Source organism: Agelaius tricolor, unplaced genomic scaffold (assembly GCF_023055355.1).
Source record: "Agelaius tricolor isolate 1412-34295 unplaced genomic scaffold, bAgeTri1.0.p SCAF_16, whole genome shotgun sequence".
Lineage (NCBI taxonomy): Eukaryota > Metazoa > Chordata > Aves > Passeriformes > Icteridae > Agelaius > Agelaius tricolor.
The window spans coordinates 10,466,601-10,489,935 of record NW_027269276.1 but is presented as its reverse complement, the minus strand read 5'-3'; the positions used below and the strand labels follow the sequence as shown (position 1 = coordinate 10,489,935).

Here is a 23,335-nt window from a genome sequence, read left to right as displayed (position 1 = left end):
TACTTTAAGTAAATGGATAAATTAAAAACACCTATTGGTAAAAAAATACATGAGTGAAGAAGAAATTCTCACCCAAGATTCAATATCATGCTACTCATGGTACACATTAAAGTTTTATGGTGTAAACACTAGGAAAAAAAATCACTTGCTTTGACAACTGCAGAACAAAATCATTTTCTAAGGGACATAACTATTCCTCAGATTGAAGTTAATTTTATCCTATTTAATTATACCCTGTTACCAATTTAAATCCTGCCCTAGAACATTGAGTTTACCACGCTGCCTTGCATGTATGTGATGAACATTTGTAATTTATTAGACTTTTTCATAATTTTTGAGGTGTTGTTAATTACTCTACATACAGACTTTTCCTTCTACTGTTACAATGCCTGTGTGTGGCATTGCTTGTGTACCATCACCCACTACTCTCTGCTTTAAACTGGAATACTTGCATTTATGGAAAATTTGACCCTTTTTACTACATTTCGGAGACCTGCAAGAGAATTTTTCTGTCAGCTCCAATCTGCTACAGGAATAAAATTTGCTGTGGTCAACACTTTATTTATTTTAAAATGATCTGGTGATCCCAAAATCTTAGGCCACAAAAGGCATGTGGCTTACTGTGGTAGGGAACAGCAGCTCTGAAGGGATTGCAGTGCATTCAAATGTTTGGGACAGAACAGATTCCATTACCACCAAGGTCACTGTACTTGGTCCCCACTCCATACACACAGTGTCATTTTGTGTACACTGAATCTGCTCAAAAAGACCACAGATTAGGCAAAGAGAGAGAACAATCAGGGTCTGCATCTATTCCCGCTGAGCTGCATGGAAAATCTCATTTCTTAAAGTAGCAAAATAAAACCTAAGAATATCCCTGAGAAATGCCAAATACCCACCAACATAACTAGAGAGGACTGATAATAGTGTGGCATCTTGAAGCTAAAAGTTAGTTAGCAACACTGCTAAATGTCAGCTCTTTAGTATTTATGTTTCATTATTTCAAGGGGGGAAAAAAAGAAAAATCAACAGCACACATACCAAGGGCGTCAGACTTAGAATCTCCATATTGTCCTTCACAAATGTGGTGAGATCAAGTAATACCTATTTTCTTTTAAAAATAACACAAGTAAAATTCAAGTATAATGAAAGCACATCAAGAAACAAACTGTACAATTTCTGAACTGCACTGTTTATTTTGCTGCTTGAAACCTAAGTGACAGTATGCCACTATAATTATGGGGTTTCTTCTAAACCTTTACTACACTGCAGGTACAGAAATATATGGACACATTTTTGGAGAATTGACATTTTGCAAAATGCAGCAAACATTTCAATTTATACATGAGAAAAGGAAGTGTTCAAAAGGGTATGCATTTCAAGTTATTGCAGGTTATTTCTGTGAGAGAATTTCTGCAGGTAAAACATATTTAAATTTAACCAACAGTAACGTGTCAGTGTACTTAAAATCATGACAAAAATCTTCTCTCTGGTCATTAATTGCCCCTTGACAAATTACTAGGATGTTGTATGTTTAGGGCAAGATGTCAATACAGCATAAATCCCGTGGCATTTTGGTTTTCTTCTGGAGATTAAAGCTGTTTTTTTCTTGGGATAAATGCAGCAGCAAAACACAAACCAGCTGATCAAAAAAGCACTTCTGCCATAACTCCAATAATTTCAGGGCACACCAACCGACAGTAGTTTTGCCATTCCCAGTTCTTTTAAGGTTTACATCACTGCACTGTTGCCTTAAGTAGGTTTGTAGAAGCTTGTTTTCTGTTAGGCCAGCTTGCTGACTACAGCCTGGTTGAGAGAATTTAGTTGGTTGGTCCATTTATCTAACGCAGTATAACGTGCACCACCTCTCTTCTGATGGTCCAGTTCTAGGAGCTGGTTGACTTGATCAATTCGGCCATGTATAGTGCTAGGAGTGAATAAATAAAAACTATCAATGGCTAATGCACATGGAAATAGGAGCTAACAATGAATCAGAGGTAAAATAAGAGGTCTTCTACAAGAGAGGCACAAAGTCCATTTCAGAATTCAGCACTTTTATAATTATGGTCCTGGGCAGTACTGCCTATTAAGCTGTCATGACTGGAAATCAAACAACTAATTCATTGGGCAATGCATGTTTTATCTGCTTGGCTATGACCCCACACAAAGTCTGAAGCAATAGGACATAAACAGTTCTTGAAAGTCAAAGAATCATGAAAAATGGAGATTTATGTGAAGAGAAGTCAAACAATACAAGCCCGTGTATGGATTATATATTTGTAGTAGTTATGACAAGTTACTCTCCAGAAAAATAGGTTTTACAAATTGTAGTTAAATTCTTCTAGTTAAGAGAGCAGACTACCAATCTGTCAACTTGAAAATGCACTCAAAAATATACAAGGGTGTAAGCAGCAATTACTAAAAATAACAACTTTCATAATTTCATAGAATAACAACTTTCCTAATTTCATAATAATTCAGGGAATTTATTATTTAATTAAGAATTAAAGAAAGAAGATGCTCCCTGTATAATTTTCTTGGTTCCCATCCTTCAAACATACTTTACTGCTCAGAAACCAAGCAAATACAAAGTCAGCACCATTCCCTTTCACTTCTAGAATCAACCAGTATTATCACAATGCCCCAAAATAGTTTTGTTGCCTCTTCTACAGTTTGATTATTTTGAAGTAATCAAAGATCAATAATCAAGAATCAGGTACATACTTATCCAATATGCACTGCACAAGCAAGCTTTCCACATCAGCTACATCTATGTTTAACTCCTGAAACAAAAATAAAACTCATTATGCTGTTACTATGTTCTGCAACATTAAAACCCCCCAATCTTTATTTTCATATACAGAATTTAGTTCAACCTCTGTTTCTTACTGTTCGTAAGTATCAATTCAGTAATGATCAATTAAGCAAAAGACCTCCACCCAAAGGACACATGGCCAAGAATCAAGAGACCAGTAACCTCTCAGAAAAAGCTGAAGAGGCAAAAGCAAAATTTTAGAAGCTCCAGAAATGAGCTCCTTTACTGACTTACTGAAAAAACACACAGATAAAAAATATCCCAAACCAAATAACAACAAAATAAACCACAACCACAAAAACCTAGGAGATAAAATAAGACAATAATTATCAGAAAAGAATGGATCTGGACTCAAAACCATTTAGAGACATAATTGCATCTTCTGGCTCAAGCAAGTTCTGCAAGTGTTAAGTCTAGCTTAAAAAAAGAGTATACCGAGTTCTAAAAGGAATTTAAGCATAAAAACCAGGCATCCCTAATATTTCATGATGTATTTTGTAATGCTGTGAATTTTTGCAGGCAAAATCACAGATCCACAGGAGATGGGAATAGTCATATATTACCACTGGGTTTTTATTTCATTCTTTGCAGATTAGGCAGTGAAATCAGGGATTCTATGCTAATACTTGGTTTGTTCTACTACCACAGTTCTGTAATTCATACAACACAAACATGTGATGATAGCTTATGAGCAAAAGAGGTTAAAATTTAAAAGTCCATAAAATTTATGTTCATAATTACATTTTTTATTATACAAATTTCACTTCTTTTACTTCTCCTAAGAAATGTGATTTTTCTCCACCAAGTAGAATATGGTAGTCGAGTATTTTAGAAGTATATCATAGTACATATTATAATAAGCAGTTGGATGACACTTGAAATTTACATTTTTGCACTGCAAAGCTGCCAGCAGTGCATCATTAGTACTTCATGGTTTAGAGTGTATTTTAGATGTTATATTTCTGGAAGCACTGTATTTATTTAAAAGCTTTTATTCACAGTTAATCATTTACTTAAGCAAATGCAAGGCTACTGCCACATACCTTAGAAATAAAAGGAATATGTATTCTTGTGTAAGGCTTAATTAATTTTATAAGCACTTGTGTTCTGATGTTTCGCAAAAGCTCTGTAAGAGAAGAAAACATAAACAGTGTAAAAACAACAGTATTGAAATAAAGCTGCAATAGCACTCCATCCAGAAAGATGCTACCTTCAAAGACCATGGTGTTTAGTGTAATTCAATGGGTGGGGAAGCCCAGCAAAATAACAAGGACCCTCCTTTTCCAGGGACCTAAGCAATATGTAACTCTGAAGGTGGACAGACAGAGCTGAAAACTGTTCAAACATGGAGCAACATGTTCTCTGGTAAAAATTTTATTTATTCAAGTTAACTGGATAGATCATAAAAATCATTGCCTGGTATGTCTGCCCCCCTAATTTATGCCTAGAATGTTTGCTGTGTACAAAAGTGAAAAGGGGCTTAAAGCCATGCAATTTAAAATGTCTGAGCATTTAACTTCATGGGGAGTATTCACATTTAAAGTTAAAAGTCAGGGCCTAATGGTGTAATTACAATGAGGAACTGAAGTTGTATAAAATGGTCTGCATGGAAAGGCTCATTTTGCTTAGATAAAATAGTGCAGTCATTTTATAAATTTTTACATTATTAAAGACAGTTGGGATAAAATGAAAGCATAAAATATAAATTAACAGAGGAAAAAAAAAACTAGGTTCATTTTTACCTGTTTAAACAAGGACTGTTTATATAATAATATGCCACTGAACACCAGATTATGTGTCTCAATAAACTATGGAGATGAAAACAATGAGGCAAGGTATGTAAACATAACTATGAACAAGTTGTGTATCACTGCAGAGTGAACATGGTGAGACATCAGTAGCATATAAGGAGTGACACTCAATTCCCTTCAATGCCTTAATTCAGCTTCCTGCTCTTGCTCTCCAGTTCTGGCACACCTTCCTCCATGAGTATCCAGCTCTGATCTTACCAAGTCTCCCTCCAAGACTTTGCAGCTCACCAGCAGTCCACATGGAACAGCAGCACTGGGTTATATTTAGTTTCCCCTGCTGTTTGCCCTGTTCTCTTTTACAAACAAGTATAAGGAAACCAGGTCTCTGGATTTAACTCTTTCAGGTAACTATCCAGCTAAATGATCCTGCACTGCCACAGTCAGACTCACTCTTGAAAACAACAGTTAGCTGAAGAACTGAGCACTGTATTCAAGTGAAGAGACTCTTCAATTCTCAGATACATGAAAAATGGGTGAGGTAACTTTATTTTGGCACCTTAATGGAACAGAAGGGCATGTGTTAATGTGCTCCCATTCTATTAAGTAGAGGTACTATAACTCCAACTATGGTTTACAAGATAGAAATGAAAAGTATGCATCTTTTCATTTAACATTATATTAAATGAAAATTAAATTATATATATTATAAATTATATATAATATATATTACATATAATTTATAATACATAGAAATTATATATTATAAATTTTATATATCATATTATTATATTATATATTAAATTATATATATATATTTAATTTTAATTCAATATTATATTACTACATATTTATTAGTGCAACCTTCATTACGTTGTCTATGTATTTTGTATTTTATGTAATCTGAAGCAGTAAATTATAAACTAGCAAACATCAAAGTGGGTGAGACTCATACAAACCATCTTTAGAGAAGAGGCTTGCTCTCATTTCACTATTCCAAAAACAATACTCAAAGTATTCAAGTTTCTTAACACCACCATAGATATCTTACAATATCCACTCCTCTAGAACTTTCTCCATCAACTTTGCATATCCTTGCAGTCATGCCACATGCCTGGATGCAAGTTAGCCCTGACCAACTTCTAAATGACTTGTAAAGGAATAACCCACAAGTAATTACAAGGAACTCTTAGTGCCAAAAAGAAAAATAAACCAAGGTGGGGGAAGAAAAAAAAAAGGAGTTTACTAAGTAGTGAAAACAAAAATTATTATAACAGCCTTTAAAATACCTTCAATGTGCTCCCTTATGAAGGGATCGTCCATGATGTTGCTGTGATTTGTTTTCAGAATCTTCTCAAATTCAGTGATGTCATTATTCTGATAGGCACTTCAGAAAAAAACCAAGGGACTGAATTATTCATTTTAAAATTAAAACAGACTCATAAGATTATGTTCCACAATTTCTTAAAAAAACATGTATTAATCACTGGTGGAAAATATTTCTGTTCAGAACCTTTATATGCAAAAACTCGATTTCAAGATGAAATGCAGCAGAAATGACCTTTCTCCTGTTTCAATTTTAGCAACATTTACTGAAGTTTGGTATGGACATTGAGTTGTTCCACAAGTGCACTCAATATCAAAACTTTTGCACTTTAAGAAGCTATTCTTAAATACCCTGTTTTGAAAAGTATCATTACATGAATTTTGGCTTCATGAAGTCATACTTTATGGAACAAATAAGAGCTAAAAAGAGCTACAGGGCTGGTGCTGTCTCTACAATGTCCAGCTTAAGCTGAATGCTAAAAATACTGAAAGGTGAAAGAAATAAAGACTTCCAGGATTATTCATCAGTAATTTTGGCATAATATTACTTTTTAGATTTTTACTTATAGCTTGTTTGTGTATATGTCCAGCTTAAGCTGAATGCTAAAAATACTGAAAGGTGAAAGAAATAAAGACTTCCAGGATTATTCAGTAATTTTGGCATAATATTACTTTTTAGATTTTTACTTATAGCTTGTTTGTGTATATGTCCTTTCACAAGTCGATCCTGTCATCTAAGAAAGCACTGCAAAAAGAAGGTGCCACCATAGCATCATTTAAAGGCCAAGAGCTGCAACCTCTGAAGAAAGGCCTTTTTCTTGAAAAACATTCTTTCAAAACAAAACTTTCAACTTCTGTTTAATACTAATATCAAACATTTTAATAACAACATCTATTTATCCTTCATATTCTGCACATTTTAAGATTGTTTTGAAACTGGTCAAAAAAGATTCACCTGTTATTAAAATGGCCAAGAAAAAGACCTGTTAAGTTTAAGGCAGAACTTCAGCAGCTTATAAATAGTTATGTGAATGGCATGGACTGTATCACATGAAACCAGTAAATTTTACTTCATAATAAAAGAAATTTCAGTTCAGTATATTTTATTGTTTATTTCACAAGTCTTTTCATCATATGTAAAGCATGCAAGTTCCCACTGTAGAGTATAGGTAGGATTAAAAATGTAACTGTAATATTTGAAATTAATTTTATCATCACACATTCCTTATCAATATTGCTTTAACTGTGTTATTAATTTTAAAGAGGAGTTATACTCAAATGTCAAGATAAAAGATATAAATGAGAAACATGAATAAAATCAGATTGGGTAAGGCCATCTGGAGTTCCTTCTGCCTCAAATTCATATGAAACTATGACAGTGAATTAGAAAAAAACACATCTAAAGTGGAAGGAGTTACTGGAAATAGTCCCTTACTAAACTGCCAAATAATTTATTCAATCACCATGTCAATAATGGATGAACGTCCTCACTTTCAGAAACAATTTGTATGTATACAATGGTAAAGCACAACAGCAGGATCACAGCAGTTTGTTCCAACACAGGATCAACTGTTTCAAAATGAGAGCAGACATTACTGCTTATGTAGGGAAAAGATGGGAAAAGGAGCAGAGGCAGGCCAGAGAGGATACAGTAGGTGAGCTTCAAAACCCAGTGTACAAAACCTGCCTCAGTTCATTGACCTAATGATCTTCATACACTGGAAATTCTCAGTTGCCTGTGAGGTAGAGGTAATGAGGTGCCTAAGAGATAATGAGGCTTTCTTTTGATGTTCACTTGTTTGAAGGATACAGGAGATCACTGAAAGTTAAGTTTCATATTTCCTAACTTAGGAACTCATGATATATCCATGCAGCAAATGAGTCTACTGGCTTTGGTATGAGATGTCACTCAACTCAATTTCTCTTATGTAATCAGCCAGAGCCTAAAAAGACCAGTTGCAGTACAAGATGGGACAACTTTATTTAAGGGGAGAAAAGAGAGTTTTGTCACACCATAAAGTGGCAAAAGTACACAGCTTCGATACCCCTACATAGTGTGGCATCTATACTATCATCTCTCATAATAAGTTTCAAAAGAAAAACAATCCTTGAATATTTGCCCAATATTTATGAATAACTGTGTTAACTGTGCAGAGAAACGCCATTTCTAAAAATATTCCCTTTCAAGTTTGGACAATATATCTTTTTTCTTTTTATCATTTTGTTCCCTTCTCCAGAAAAATGAAAATCTTACCTTACTAAATTCGTCATTGCTAGAATCTCTGGATCATTTTTGTATGGTTTAGCCTACACAGAACAGAAAGCATAATATGCAAATTCAGATTTTTTTTTCCATTTCCATCCTTTGGGTAATTTCTCTATATATTCAGAAAAGGGTGAGGGGATGGGGGGTGGGTGTGTGTGTGAAGGAGAAAGAAAAAAATACCTCCTGAGAATCAAATGGATTTATTCCAGACTTCATGAGCATGTTTGCTAAGACCAAATATTTTAAGCAAGTGGTTCTTCTGGGGCTCCCTGATTCATCATAATTCTTGAATGCTTCAAAAAAATCAGTATGTGCCTTTTCAAACTCTCCTTCTCTTAAGTGCATTTTGCCTCCACATTCTGAAAAGAAAACAGAGATGAAAAGGAACACTGTGTGCTTGTTGCTGACTACAATAATTGTACTCAAGTTCCATGCTATTTCTAAACAGATTACTGAAACATTTTCAGAAGTGATTTGGTTCTCAGAAATCATTAGGAAAAAAAAAGCATTAAGGTCTTAACATATAGCACTGCCATTTGAATAAACTCATTCCAAAGAAGAAAAAACAAAACCCAGCCTACACCATAGAACTGAAAGAACACTAATCCTCATAGCCAATAATTACATCACCATTATCTTAAAATACTGCAAAAACTGAGATAGAATTTACCTCCATTTCAGTGGCAACAGACTTTGCATATTTATGGAATTTTCCCTATCTGTTAAGCAAAAACACACAGCAAAAATGAGAAATACTTTCTGTATTCTTTTATTTCTGAAGTACCCACTGCTGCCTGATTGTCTGTGCAGTATCTACACCAGGGAAAGGAGGAAGGCATAACAGTGTTCTGAAGAAAGCTGGTTTTTTTCAAGACACACGGCTTGTTTCCACTACAGTTCATTATTGCAGATAATGAATTATATTTTCAAACACATCTTAAAGCCCTTTGGTTCCTGCTGAGTTTTAGTGAGGTAAGACACAAATTTATAAAAGGAGATTGCAGGAACAGCAGCCCTTCTGCCAGCAGTCCCTTCTGCCAGCAGTCCTGTCAAGCCTTTGTTTTCATGCCCTGCAGATGCCTTTGCATTCTTCTTTTGCTGCCTCCCCTGGTCAAACAGCAAGTCCTCCTCTTGTCTTTCTACTGCTTCTCTCCTAACAGTTATTTAGCCAACTGTCCTGCCCTTCTGACCAGTGCCTCTGGTACTTGGGCACCAAAACTGCAGAGCTGAAGTCCTGCAAGAAGAAAATGATGAGACTGAATCTACAGAAGCCTCTGTCTTTATAGGTGGAACTGGAAGAAAACCACTGGTTATCATATTTTCATGAACAAATCTCTGCAACAGAAGACAAATGAAAAATTCAAGGTGAACTTGCCTCTGATAACTCCCATGATCAGTGGATGAGGAATGGCTGACTTGATGTGCAATGACTGTTCATATAGTGCTTTAAGTTTTTTGTTATTTTTCTGTGCTGTATACATTTGAATTTCCAAAGCATAGATTTCCAATAGTTGAGTACCTTTTTTTAGATCATCTTCCCCATCATCAGTCTAGGACAGATTAAGTAATAAATACTGTGAAATTTTAAGAGAACAGCAATTTCAGTTTTATACTAGCAAAACACTGATAACCAAATACTCTCAGTAATTTCCTGTCAAAAACAAGGATATTCCTAAAACTCTGAAATTCTGATGTAACTACTTACAGAAAACATAGTACTCAAAGAACTTACCACAGGCCACATTTTGAAGCCCTTTATTTAAAACATCATTATTTCCTATTAAATGTTTTTCTCAAAACTTTAATTCTTTTCCACTTTAAGCCACACTCTTAGTATATAAATACAATGACTGACACAAATGCATACATATATATATATATATAGGTAACACATATGACTCTTCTGCTACCTCTAACAAAACCATTTCCCAGATATTTGTAACCTATTTCCATACTGAAGGAGGAAAAGTGTCAGAAACAAGCACAGCAGACTGCATGGCTAATTTATTTTTTCCCCTTACAGATGGGAAAGTAACAACTGCACTTTCAGTTTTGAATAAAGCTCACTTGCAATCTTTGCTATATTTTAAAATGAATATTCATGCATTATAGATTATTGATATGTGCTTCTCATCCTTGCACTTGAAGTGAAACCCCATCAGCAATTGTGAATAATTTTTTTAAAATCATCTTTAAGGAAAGAATAAAGCACTTAGCATTTTTTATTCATGTTATCAAGCACATAACAAAATCAGGCACAGTATTTCTTCCCTCTGTACTAAAGCTCAGCAAAATGCCTCAAAGGCCAACAACAGATACATTAAAAAACAAAACATCAATGCTGTTTACTAAGGCACGGTGATTTAGAATATAAAGGTACCTGGCATGACTGATGCAGCTGACGCAGAATCTTTTGTAACTTTCCATATTCTTCTCGTTCTAAATATAATTTGCCAAGCTGTAATGAAAAGAAAGTTCAAGTACTGAGGTCTATTAAAATTTCACAATTATAATTTATAAGAATTAGCTGAAGGTGTCAAAGAAAAGCAAAAAATAGGAAGTTATATATTTTACCTTTGTGTTTGTCTTAAACCACAATCTATCATTCTTAGCATCTTTCAGAGCTTCAAGTGTTGTTTCATAGAATTCCTGAAGCAAATCCATCTGACATAAAAAATCAGAATTCTATAATTGTAAACAGCAAATTTGTACCTGTTAATAAAGTCAATCTGAACAAACTAAAAGTGCATGCTTGAACTTCAAAATAAGAAAGGTATCTGCATCTTACTTAATGTTTGCATTTAAACTGCAAACAGCTTCTAAAATAACCAAACTGACTACATTACCTTTTTTTCATGAAACAGGTATCATTAAAAAGTATTCACATTTTAAGATCTGTACCCACCTGTGAAAAATGAAAGCCACCTTATAAAACCCATCTTATATAACCAAGGAACAGAACTCTGATGTTTTGTAACAAACACAGGCAGTATTGCTCCCACTTAAAAGAATAAAAATAATTTACATATCAAAAAGAAAATATGCTTTACAAAAAAGAGGAATAGGGTCAAAGGAAAAGATGCCTTCTTCTTTCTGGAGTAGCAATGCTGAGTGGAAGAAAGCTCTTGAGTGCATCAAACTAATTCTTGGCATAAAGCCAAAAACCCCCCATCTGAAATGGGAATTAAAGTGCTGAGTGTTACCTTTTACAAGGGTTCTACAAAGAATGCATTAGTATTGCTCATGGCCACTGTTCCTTTGGGGTAACAAATCTGTGACTATATATCAAATTAAGATTTCCAGACTGTCCCTCCAGGTCTGGCTCAACTACAAACCAGAGACACTGAGCTCTGCCAAGAAGGGACAGTCTGAGACAATCCTGTAGACCTCAGAGTAACCCAGCATTCAACTGCCACCTCTAAGAGTGACAGGATTGTGATCATGACCAAGGACTCAGCACTGAAGACCAATGATCCTCCATATGAAGGTGCTACTTCAGGTAGTCAGTGAGGGGAGTTTCCTTCTCTTTGTAAAACTTCTACAACAACACAAAAGGAGCTGAGCTCTGTATCTATGGACATGTAGCAGCACAGTGCACTGGACAGGCAGTATTTCACACCAACACTTCATTGCAAAGTTTCTCCTTTCCCCCCAAAAATAAAAAAAACCCCACATTATTTAATTTAAAATTATATTTGAGAGGGCACTTCTATTGTGTAGCTATGCTAAAAACAAAATAGAAATTCCAGGTAAATGTTGTCAAAAAGGACAACTTTATGAGGATTTATCTGTGCTAACAGAATCCACTACTTGTGGGAAATATATTTTTACATATGACAGTAAATGAATACTCAAAATTCCTCTATTAAGATCAAAAAAGCCCAAACCAAACATAAAAAATGTCCACAGTTAAAAATGCAAAACTGAAAACTATGAAGATGAAAGAATTGATGATCCAACCTGCTTGGAAGTAGAGATATAATCAAGAATAGAATTGATGGATTTTTCCGAGTAATTCCTTGTAACTGCACTCCGTATGTAGGTCAATAGCTGTTTATACCTATTCATCATTTCAGGAAAGTTAGTCTAAAAGAAAAACAAAATCACATTATAATTTTTGTTTTAATTGTTGAATCTAAGATATCTTGCAAGTTTACATGCAGGAAAAAAAAGCTTAAAGAAAGACAATGCAGTAGTGGTTGCTATTAAAACTTTCATATCACCACTTCATTCATAACCTGCAGAATCAGAAATAACCTCAGGACTGCATAAAACACACATCTAAAATATTCATCTCAATGAAGAAAACAGAGCTGGGCATATACAACTCTTTGGAATGGCTGCATACATAGCATATAAATTTTTCTGTTTTGTCCTGGTGCAGTACACACAGAGAAACGTGCCCACTGTCAGTGGTGTGACACCTCAGCACAGCAAGGACTGAGCCTCACACTTTCATGCAGTACCAGCTGACTACAGCAGTTATTTTGCATCCATTTTGCCTTTGTCTTGCAAACACCACATAATTTCCCTGCCATGTCTGTAGAAGCCATTAAAGGCTGTAAAAAGCAAGTTCTGGTAGATTTAGTTGTCATAGCCATAAATTAGGACACTAATTTAAGATCTCTGGACCAAATACATATTTATGCTATTTACTCCCAAGTGATAGATGTAATTCCTACCAATTTAAAGTTTATTTTAATCATCTGTTTCAGAGCTTTGAATCCCCATTCTCCCTTTTCGCCTTCGAGCTCCAAAACCTGAAAAAGAAGAATTTTTAAAACTATATTTATAAAAGCTTTATTCAAACTTGAATTGTCTAAAATATACATATCCCATACATGCCCTCCCACCCCCACAACTTTGCTTCTTACAAAGTAATGTTTGACTCTGCCCTGTTCTTCAATTTTATTCTTTCCTGTTAATACTGAAAAAGTGAGAGTGTATCTCCTCAGTTTTCACAACTTAGCTGACATAGGGAGGGTGAACATGATTGTTGCTGTTGTTGTTGTTATCATCTAACAGCAAACACTTTATTGCCAAACACTAAATTTTAACACCGCTCCATAAACGTGTCAGCAAAAATAGTTGTAACACCTCCTGCAAAACTGAGTCAACTGAATTTTGACCAAATTAAGTTAAAAAGCCCTTCTGAATTACAATGAAGAAGATTCCTTCACAAAGGAGAAAGGCTTCTAGGTTTTAATGCAGCATAGTTAAGGAAATGTTTTGTAAGTAAAAACTTTAGAAAGTTTTTTTTGAAGTCATGTACACAGTTTTGCTATACACTATAAATGAGCAAAGAGATGCAAAAATCTATTTTTTCTTTAAAAAGTTGCATCTTACATACTGCTTTCTTATAGCAGTGTGCAAACATTAAAAATTTAAAACTGAGATGAAGAAAAGAAACTGTGTTAGTTAGTATTTACACATTTAAAGGTCTGGAATCAGATAGCAAAGCAAATATAATGTTACATAAGACACTGGGGAAAACACCATTTCATTTAAAAAAACCTAAATGGATCTGGTTTCTATTGTTGATGCATGAAAACACATTTAGAACTGTTTAATTAACTTTGTAAATCCTGAAGATTAAAAAGTCAGATCTGTGATAAGACTATACCATGTCCTATTTGTTCTCCCTAAGAATGATCCTGAAAGGCAGTCAGCCAGGAGTTTAAGATACTCAATAATAAACTTAGCACATTAGTAATTTAAAAGATAAATCCTACTCTTAAAATTTCAGAAAATAACTCAAATAGTACCAAATTTTTAAAATGTGAATTAATATAAAAAGAAGAGATAGAATAGAAAGACAGACCTTCTGAAAACTGCTTAATGCTGCTTTGGGGTCATCTTCCTTCAAAGCTTTGGAATTGTAGTATTGATTTTCCAGATCCACATTTGGTTCAGAATTGCTGTCCTCAGAATATTCCTACATTTCAAGAAAAAAAATAATAATCAGAGGAAAAAAAAAGAAATAATAATCAGAAAAAAATCTGCTGAAAAATAGTAATATATAGTACTCCAACTGGCACAGAATGCTTGTGTATGAACAGGCAGTGTTTGGTTTCAGAGCACAGAACAGGTATGGAGCCATGTAATGATTCTCCCTCTCTCCCATTCCAGGCCAGGCTCACCATCCACCAACATTTGCTGTCAGCAGGTTTCTTTCTGGGTTCATGAACTCATAGCTCCACCAACCTCACCTTTATGACAAGTACAGATTGGATTACTGAAATTCTGCCAATGCTGGAGTTTCAGCACAGAGGCCCAGAGCACATGGCATTTCTGGGAGGGGGGAGAACACACTGCCCACTGCTCCTCCTGAAGGCACTCAATGATGCAGCCTTTGGTAGCCACAGAAGAGGCTCTGCTGAGCTGTCACACAAGGAATGATTCAGCCATGGAGGGTATCAAATACGTCCATGAATCCCTCTGTAATCTGCCTTTCTATGCCACAACGATTCATCCTTGTCTGAGGAAATTTAAAAAAAGAATAATGACAATAACACCAGCTGCTTGTGCCCTGAGAAGCAGGAGATGATTATGAAAATGCTAAAAATGCTGCCAAAGATGTTGGGGCACGATAATTTAATCAAATAATTATCCATCATGCACACTAGTGCCAAAGAAACTGAAGTATTTACTTCTAACAGTTGCTACTTAATTTTTTTAGGAAGTACTCTGAGACTACTTCTGATGAAAAATCCCTGCATATTTTATCTTCTTTTGCTAAAGGACAATGCTGCATGTCCAAATTACAAAACACTAATAAAGTTCAAATAATAATTTCATTTGATATTTACATGATTCAAAACCACTTCACACCTCTGCATTTTCAAGCTAACTTCTCTGAACAGGATTTTGGCTATTAGGAGATGAACTGTTCCAACACAATCTGTTTAAATCTCAAAGTTGCTGCTGTCAGAGTAACTTTCCCTTGCACCAACATAAGCAATGCACAGTCAGGTTCCTTCCTTTAGGGTGGATTTTACTCTTGCTGTACTTTGTCAGGCACATTTATTCTTTCGTTCATTTGTATATTCCTACTATTAATGGACTCCTCCAAAACCATAGGAAGGAATGAAAAAAGATGAGACAAAAGAAAAGTTTTAAATTAGCTCTCTCCTCCCTGCACTGCAAGCAATCTCTCAAAGTTTAAGTTTGCTGAAGTTCTAAAGTAAAAATGAATTATGGGAGCCCACAGTCAAACCAAGTTTTAATAAACATGGTACTTGAGACATTTGTCCTTCTACCTTTTAATGTTTCTATTTGTAACATGTAGGCAAGTTGCCCAGATATGTATTTATTTTCACCCACGAAGTACTATCATTAGTGAGAATGAATGGACTGAAAAGTCTTGTGAATTCCACCAACCTGTTTTCTGAATTCCCACAGAAGTATAAAAATGTGATACTGAAAACAGCAAAGAAAACAGGAAGCAAGTGTCTTATTTAATTGGGCAGTGTCTCATTTTGGTTGGCTTGTTTTTGTAAACTCCTTATCCTATCGATCCAACTCCAGTGGAGCAGCTATGGGCACAACCCGATGTCAACAGCTGTATCAGGCACCTTATACACACAGGCTGCCAAAAAATAAACAACAAAGCATTTAAGATATGTGTAATCAGCTGATGTCTTGTTAATGCTTAACTTGGACAATGGGGAATATTTTTGGCAGAAGTGTCTGTTTGCAAAGATAAAAGGAAAGCAAACTAAATTAATTCCTTTTAGGAGACAACGTGCTCCATTAGCCTCAAGCCAGAAACATCTGAACTTTCATCTTCACTCTGGCAATGATTCTGGATGTGGATTCATGCAGAAAGCCTTTTTTCAGATAATTTTTCTCAATGCTACTTAAATATCCCATAAAGATAATTTCATAACATTAATACATAATAAAGAAGTGTTAAGTCTATTGATATTTTTTCCCCCAGTGGAAATGCATTGAAATTCATAAAAAGTACTGGTTTACATTTTCACAGCTATATTTTTTCTTCACTTGATGCCTATGTGCATCAGACTTAGGATGATGATATGGACTCAAAGCTGTAATGGAGATAAGGCTTTCCTACTTCCAGAAAATGTAAGGTGGTTTATTTTTAAAAAGACATATTTAGACTTAATGGCTGTGAAAACTTTAAAACCTCCAACTAAGTATGAGCTGATGCCATTAATCTTTAGACAATGTTAAAAAAACCAAACATCAGCCATGTAGATACTGAATCTTATTTCAAGCACTGATGCTCATTATGCCAGTGCTGATATTCAGAAGGACAAGCACTCTGTCTTCTTTTGATGCAGAGATGGCTTAGTGCACTAGGATACAAATGCAAGAACATTAAGCTTCTGCCAAAAGCAAAAAAGGAGGAAAGTATAAAGCTGTGTCCTGAAAGATCCAATTAAGAAAAAGATTAATTTCCTTCTCAGTTCTGAAAACAGAAAAGTTCTTTTAACAATGAACTCAGATAGCAAGAGCCTAGCATTTCCTCACCCTCATTTTCAATACCCCTAGTTCCTGCCTGAACAACTTCCCCAGCTCAAATCTTATAGGTAGAAAGTTTGCTGCAAATTAGGTAGAAATATATGGTTTACAAATAGGATTTCTACATAACTCTAAAAATTTCCACTACAGCATCCAGACCTAACAATTTGCATAGTGACGAACATCCTTAATTAGAACTTTGAGATATAAAAGCAGCCGGATGATATAATTTATCTCTAGCTGATGTAAAAAAAGTAAGAGGCCTAGGAATTTTTTAAACTAAGGTCCTGTTTATATTTTTCAAATGAACATCAACATTATAAGTACAAATGAAAAAAAAGAGCAGTCTGAGTACACAGAAACCCATTGCTCTTTGAAACCCATTGAAATGTTCCTTCCTCTGAGGATCACCAAAACAAACAATTAGGGTTTTTATCATCACTCAAGAAATTTGAAAGCCCTGGTAAGAGCTTGAAAAAATGCAGTTAAATAAGTTAGGATATTATTTAAGCATTGCTATGTTGAAAATCTTAATGTTCTAAATGTAATCAGTTATATTCAATCCTAGGCCATCCCATTGCTTTTTGGAGGAAGAGAAATTACTACACTAGCTCAATTGTAACAGAGATAAAACTCTGATGGAGTTTACTCTGTCTGGAATATCGTTCTTTCAAATAGTTTTAATAAAAAGTTAAATTAGTATCAAGAAACCAATTTATTCAAGAAGTCTTTATTATGTTACATATTAAGTTTTCATAGAATTTTATCTAGTAAACAGCTTTAAAACATTGAGCCTCAGCTTGTAAAATGAGCACACTCAGAAGTCAATTCACCTGAGTCAGCTTTAGTCACCCTTTTCAGAGCCCGGGTCCATGTGCAGTGTGTCCAGCAGCAAAGGCACGAGAACAGCACCCAGCACCGGCTCCTCCCCAGCCCTGCTCCCAGCCTGCCCCTTCCCTTCCCTGCAGCGGGCAGTGCCTTGGGCTCTTGGGCTCCGTGCTGCTTTCTGAGAACTGGGGCAGGAGCTTTGGCACTGCGGCCTCCAGAGATTCCAGGTCCTGAGGCACGGCCCCTGTGCTGGGGGCCAGAACAGCAACAGGGACACGAGACCATAGCAGTGTATCAGGGACATCTCAGTGTACACGTGTGGCATTCTGTCTGTCAGAGCGGCACACTGACCTGGTAAAGCTCTACATCAATAAAAACAAAGATACAAGTATTTTATGAAAACTACTGTTGTTACCAATTTTCTGGTCTCCTCACTTGCCTGAAGCACTTCTCTAATTTCTACATCTACTTCTTACCTAAACTTGTGCTCCTCTGTTTATCATTTGCCACCACTACAGGAACTGAATTCCTACTTTGCCAACCTTTTTTAATAAAAGGAGTAGGGGGAAAGCAGCTATATACAGGCAACTTTCCAGAAAAAAAGACAATACAAAGAGTTCTATTTCTGTAAAAAATTATCTTTCAAGGACATTGTTGCAATACTTATTACTGTTAACTGTCAGTTGCTGGTGATTTTACCAAATTTCATCCATTTGGCTGACTCAAACAATTAATTTTTTTATGAAGTGCAACTGTTTCTGAGAACAAATCCGGTACAAATTTGATTTTACTTCAGCTAACTTTGTTTCATAACCATGGCATTAGGAGGTCTAATGCACAACTTTCTTTGCATTTGCTCCTGCTCACCTGCAGGCAGCAGGACAAGCAGCAACTACCAGGTTCTACCCGCATTTGCCAGTTGGTATCCAGGCACATGAATATAAAGAGAGCAATCAGACTGGAATGCAAAGAGCAAAGAGGAAAAAAACAGAGGCAAACCCTGAGAGTAAAAACCAGAGTGAGATTTGTGTAAGGAGCCTGCAGCCGCTCGGCCGTGCATTGGGAGTCCTGGTTTCTTTTCCTTCACATTCCAGGTCTCTGTTCTGCTGCTGCTCCCTAACTCTGCAAGTCATCCAGTGCCTGCTGGCTCACACCAGGGCTGACACCAGGAATAGAAGTCTGTGAAACCAGCGATTTGCAATGGCGTCACAAGAGTTCCATGAAAAGTGTTCTGCCTTTGTTTTATTTTTTTTTTCATTTGGAAGATACACAGAAATGACACAGGAGACTGCAGAAAGGAAAACCTTGTATTATGGCATGTAAAGAGTACAGCAAAAAAGTGCCTTTTCTTTCTACTTCTGTTGTGCAGCTCTGTAGTTTTCTGAAAGTCCAGTTTCCAGCATAACTTAGAGGAAATTTATGTCTGTTTAACACCCAACTGCATATCAGATCCTGGAGATTCTAAACACAACCTAAATAACTGTCAAAAGAAGCCAACGAAAAACCAGAACTTACCAACACTTGTCAATGTTTAGATAGAAAGAATTTACTGACTAATTATTCTCAGGCTTTTTGCCTCAATACTTCCTTCTGAGACATTATGGTAATGAGCAAAATAAGCCTCAAATATATTAATTCTGTGTTTGGACTCTGAAGAGAATGCATAAAAAATATCACAACACATGCTGAATCCATACAAAATATGAAACAATAACTAATTTAGAGAACAGTACATCCTATGTCCTCTGCTAAGTGCATTTTTTTTAAAATCACATACTACTGTAATTAAACTTCACTAAGAAACAGAAGAGGGCCAAGTGGATATGCTTGATTTGGTAGATCTGAATACTTGTTCTTACAGCATTACCACATTCTTGTTTGCACCATATATACGTATTTCATAAAATGATGATAATAGTGAAATATGAGCAATTGGGAAGAGGAGACAACATCCACATGAAATTTCAACTGTATCTATTAAAATCCAGCAATAAAAGACAGAATAATGCCTCTGTCTACTGATGAGATTGCTTATCAAGTTTGGTAACAAACAAAAATTCCTTTTGCAAAGGACTCTGTTTTTCACTCTGTTGGAAAGAAAGAGACAGCCAACTCATGAAGTTTGAGATAAGTAGTAAGGCTGCCTATGTCCTGATATCATCACATCCTGAAACAGGAAATCCTCAGCAATCTCAAGGATGCTGCTGTATTTGAGTTGTGCCAATCCTCATGGACCTGCAGCCATCTCACAGGGTGCAAACTGAGGGCTGCTCATTGGAATTGTTACAGGTCTCCCACAAGCCACTGCAACAATACAACTTCATAAGGTAAACAGACCAGTTGCTTGGGAATATATTTGTCCAATCTTTCCTCAGATTAATTTTAAAGTTGAATTTCAGAATACAGTAAGATGAGTCATTAAGAACACCACAGATTCCTTATTTATTTAAAACAAAACAAGTAAACCAGTAAATGTACTACAACAACTGTCAATGTGTTGTCATTGTGCCTGGAAGAATCAATTTCTGGAGGAAGACTGAGTTTAGCCTCCAAGTCAATTCTAAATATAGTCTTTTGTCCCAGACTGAAAACAAAAATGGAATTTACAATGGTCCTTCCCTCTTTGTATTTTTTCACCCTCAAGCTGGATCTAGTAAAAATAACTTGTACTGAAATCATGAAAGGCACCTAGCAGCACCAAACTAAAAATTAAAATTGAGTGGCTTTCATAATGACCAGTAAACATTATTCTGTTCATTGAAGCATAAAGTGGAATAATTCATGTTATAATCAAAGCTGTCACAGCACATTACTAGCAAATTGTGAATCTAGGTTCATCTACCCACAAATATAAATGAAATTTCTTCCTGATACCAAGATTCTAGTGAATAAACTCCATTTCTGTAGGAGTGGCTGAGGTCATTTACATGTAAAACTTTGAATTTTTGCCTACTGAAAAACTAAACAGAAACAATCCAATACAACCTGGATAGTCTTCAATTGTTTAACAGTGTAGTAATTACTCTAATTATATAAAATTCCACAGTGAAGCTGGGAAAGATCTGGGACTTTGGAATATCTGTTCTCATTTCAGTTCAAGTGTGAAACATTTGCATACTTAAGGAAATTTAACTGACTGGGTCTACATAATCAGCAGGTCAAGTGCACATTGAAGAGGAACAGCCATAATCACTTCTAATAAAAGCTGACAAAATTAATTTTTTGGGGAGTCTTCACTGCAACTGTTATGATGGCAGCTACCCTGGGAGACCTGAACCTAGTTTCACCGTATTTTGACAAAATAGCTACTTCTTTCATTGACTGTTTCTGCAATCACTGCCTTTCCTCTGGTTCTTATTCACAGCACTCACATGTGCTCTTTTACTTTCAATTCTGCACTGATAGGAGTATTATGTCTTGTACTCATTCTTTTGTTGCAAAGCCTCTTGCAGCAGCCCTGATGCTCAACTCCAGAATCACCTCACAGTCTTCTCTTAATTTAACGAGCTATCAACATGAAAGGAAGAAATCAGGCCCTACCTTCAGGACCTTTAAGTTTTTCCTGAAACAGTTCTGTGGAACACTACAATTACAGCCTCAAGCATTTCTGAAAACAACAGTCAATCATGGTTTGTTAGTCGCAGAATGCTGAAACTAATCTAGCTGGAATGTTTTTACTCTTCAATTCTTGGGTTTTTTCCCCCATCAATTATGAACTGAAATAAAATTTTAAAACTCTGAAGCTTGGGTATTGGTTGATGCTTTACATGGGTGTTACACACTGAAAAGAAAAAAACTAATGTGCTCCTAACACAAGCAGTATTTTAAGATTTTTGAAAGGTCTGAGCTAAGGGTAATTAATGAGAATGAAAATGTTCCAGTAAAAGTAACCCCAGTCAGAAGTGGAAATCTGCCACAAGCAAGGTGCTTCAGGAAGGTTTTTCCAATGAGAAATAAAGTACTTCAGAAGAAACAAACAGACAAAAGCACTAGACCAATTATTCTTGGAGAAAACTGACATAAAGCAGTGTAAGTTTGAACTGCACTTTTATTCATGTCTGTATAGATTGAAAAATGCAATTCCAATGGTTTCTCTACATGCCCAGCTCTCATGTTATGGAAGGATATGGAACATGAATTCCACTGTCTTTAATATTCCTGACTGTATCACATGGGAAAAAACCACCACAGTATTTCACATCAGGATGCAAATTTCAGTGTTAATAAAAATGAATGGAAATTAATTTTAGAACAAAATGTTTTTAATGGTCTCTGTGTATTTCCTTCAGTAACCCTGTCTCTACAGTATGTGAATTCATTCATAGACTGAAAGGGGAACACAAACAGTTTTTGGAATAGTGACTTGAGCAGCTTGCAGGGTTTTGATGACAATGCCTGTCAAGCAAGCACTCTTACATGAATGGAAAAAAACCCTCAAAACCAAAAGCAGATGCTTTTATTCTATATCTACTGTCATCCAACCATTCTAAGCAGTTCCTAACAAAAACTGCCCAGAAACTATTCCAAATGAAATTAGGTAAACATTTTAAGTGAATTTCTAAGTGGCAATGACTACCAAATAATGTGTCAGAAAACAAGTCTTCCAGAAGCAAGTGTCTGGAGTTTTTCAGTGAAACTGCAACACTGTTAACACAGGTTTAGATGAAATTAATTAAATAGACTCTCAATCTTCTACCATACATAGCTTTTTTTAAAAAAAAAAAAAAGTCTCTAGTTCTAAAAACCCACTCAAAGTTCAGAAAAGAAAAAAAACCAAACAAGCAAACCTCAAGCTCTAATATAACGTAAGGGCAATATAAGTATAATTAATCAGACAAGCAGCAATTTTTTAACTTTAAAAGCTTAGGACAAAACTTGATGTTAACAGTTAACTAAATGTAACACGAAAACTCCTAAACCTTACAATTAAAACCAAAAAGGGAGTGGTAGAAAGCTTACAAAGACTATAAAGACAAAAAGTTAGAAATAAGTGCAACCTTCGGCGCGCTGGCTCAGAAACCGGCCGTGAGGCCATTTCTCCTCACCCTCCTTTCTCTTCCCCTTACTTTTCCCCAGTTTGTGGCTCACACAAGGACACGAGCGGTATCTGCCCCAAGGGCCTCTCGCAGTCGCGGGTGGGAAGAAGGGCGGGCAACTTTATCACTTCACTCCGTGCCCGACACTTGGGCCGGGGCAGGAGGAGAGAGGGGAGGAGGCAGCGCGCCGGAGCCCTCCCCTCAGCGGGAGCCCTGCGGGGACACCGGGGCCAGCCCGGGGCCGGGGCACCAGCCCGGGCCTATCCACCTGCCCGCCCGGGGCTGGCCTGCTGCTCCGCGGAGAGGCGGCCGAGCGGCTGCTCCGACAGCAGCACCCGCCCCTCGCAGCCCCTGCCCGCATCCTCCTCCCCGCGAGGGAAACTCATCCTGGATGTCCGCGCTCCCTGCCGGGGCAGCACCCGGCGGGGCGGCCGCTGCGGCGGGTGCGCCGCACCAGCAGCGGCCCGCAGCGCCGCCGCGCCGGCGGCACCCCCGGCTGTACCGCTGAGCCCCCGCGCCGCCCCGCGCCCTACCAGATCGTAGTCCTCCTCATCATCGCACATGAAATCATCCTCCATGTCAGACATCTTGGCCGGAGGACGGGCGGGGGGCGGCGGCGGGGACGGCCCCTTCTCCCAGAAGCCCGCGCGGCGCTGCCCAATGTGGCTCCGCTCCGCCCGGAACCCGCTGCCGCCCGCGCCTCTCCCGCCCCCGGCCCGGGGCGCTCGGAGCCCAATCCGCGCCGCCCCGCCGCCGGCTCCCTCCCTCTGGTAGCGACCGGCCCTTGGCAACGGCGGCCGGGCGGGGCCTGGGCACTGCGCGCCGGAAC

General features: G+C 36.9%; 1 protein-coding gene across 2 annotated transcripts; it reads right to left on the bottom strand.

Moving 5' to 3' along the window:
- Positions 1-1,171: 1,171 nt before the first annotated feature.
- On the bottom strand, positions 1,172-23,218 carry COPS2 (COP9 signalosome subunit 2). Of its 2 annotated transcripts, none has more exons than XM_071441476.1 (13): positions 23,040-23,218; positions 13,977-14,090; positions 12,838-12,915; positions 12,116-12,241; positions 10,730-10,840; positions 10,536-10,613; positions 9,531-9,705; positions 8,336-8,514; positions 8,144-8,196; positions 5,853-5,950; positions 3,859-3,941; positions 2,725-2,783; positions 1,172-1,927 (listed from the first exon to the last, which is right to left on the bottom strand). In XM_071441476.1, exons 1-13 carry the CDS (start codon positions 23,091-23,093, stop codon positions 1,783-1,785), a joined length of 1,353 nt encoding a protein of 450 aa, XP_071297577.1. In that variant the 5' UTR covers positions 23,094-23,218; the 3' UTR covers positions 1,172-1,782. The 2 variants fall into 2 exon arrangements, with proteins under 2 accessions (XP_071297577.1, XP_071297578.1); XM_071441477.1 differs by having other exon boundaries at positions 10,730-10,819; positions 23,040-23,214.
- Positions 23,219-23,335: the final 117 nt, after the last annotated feature.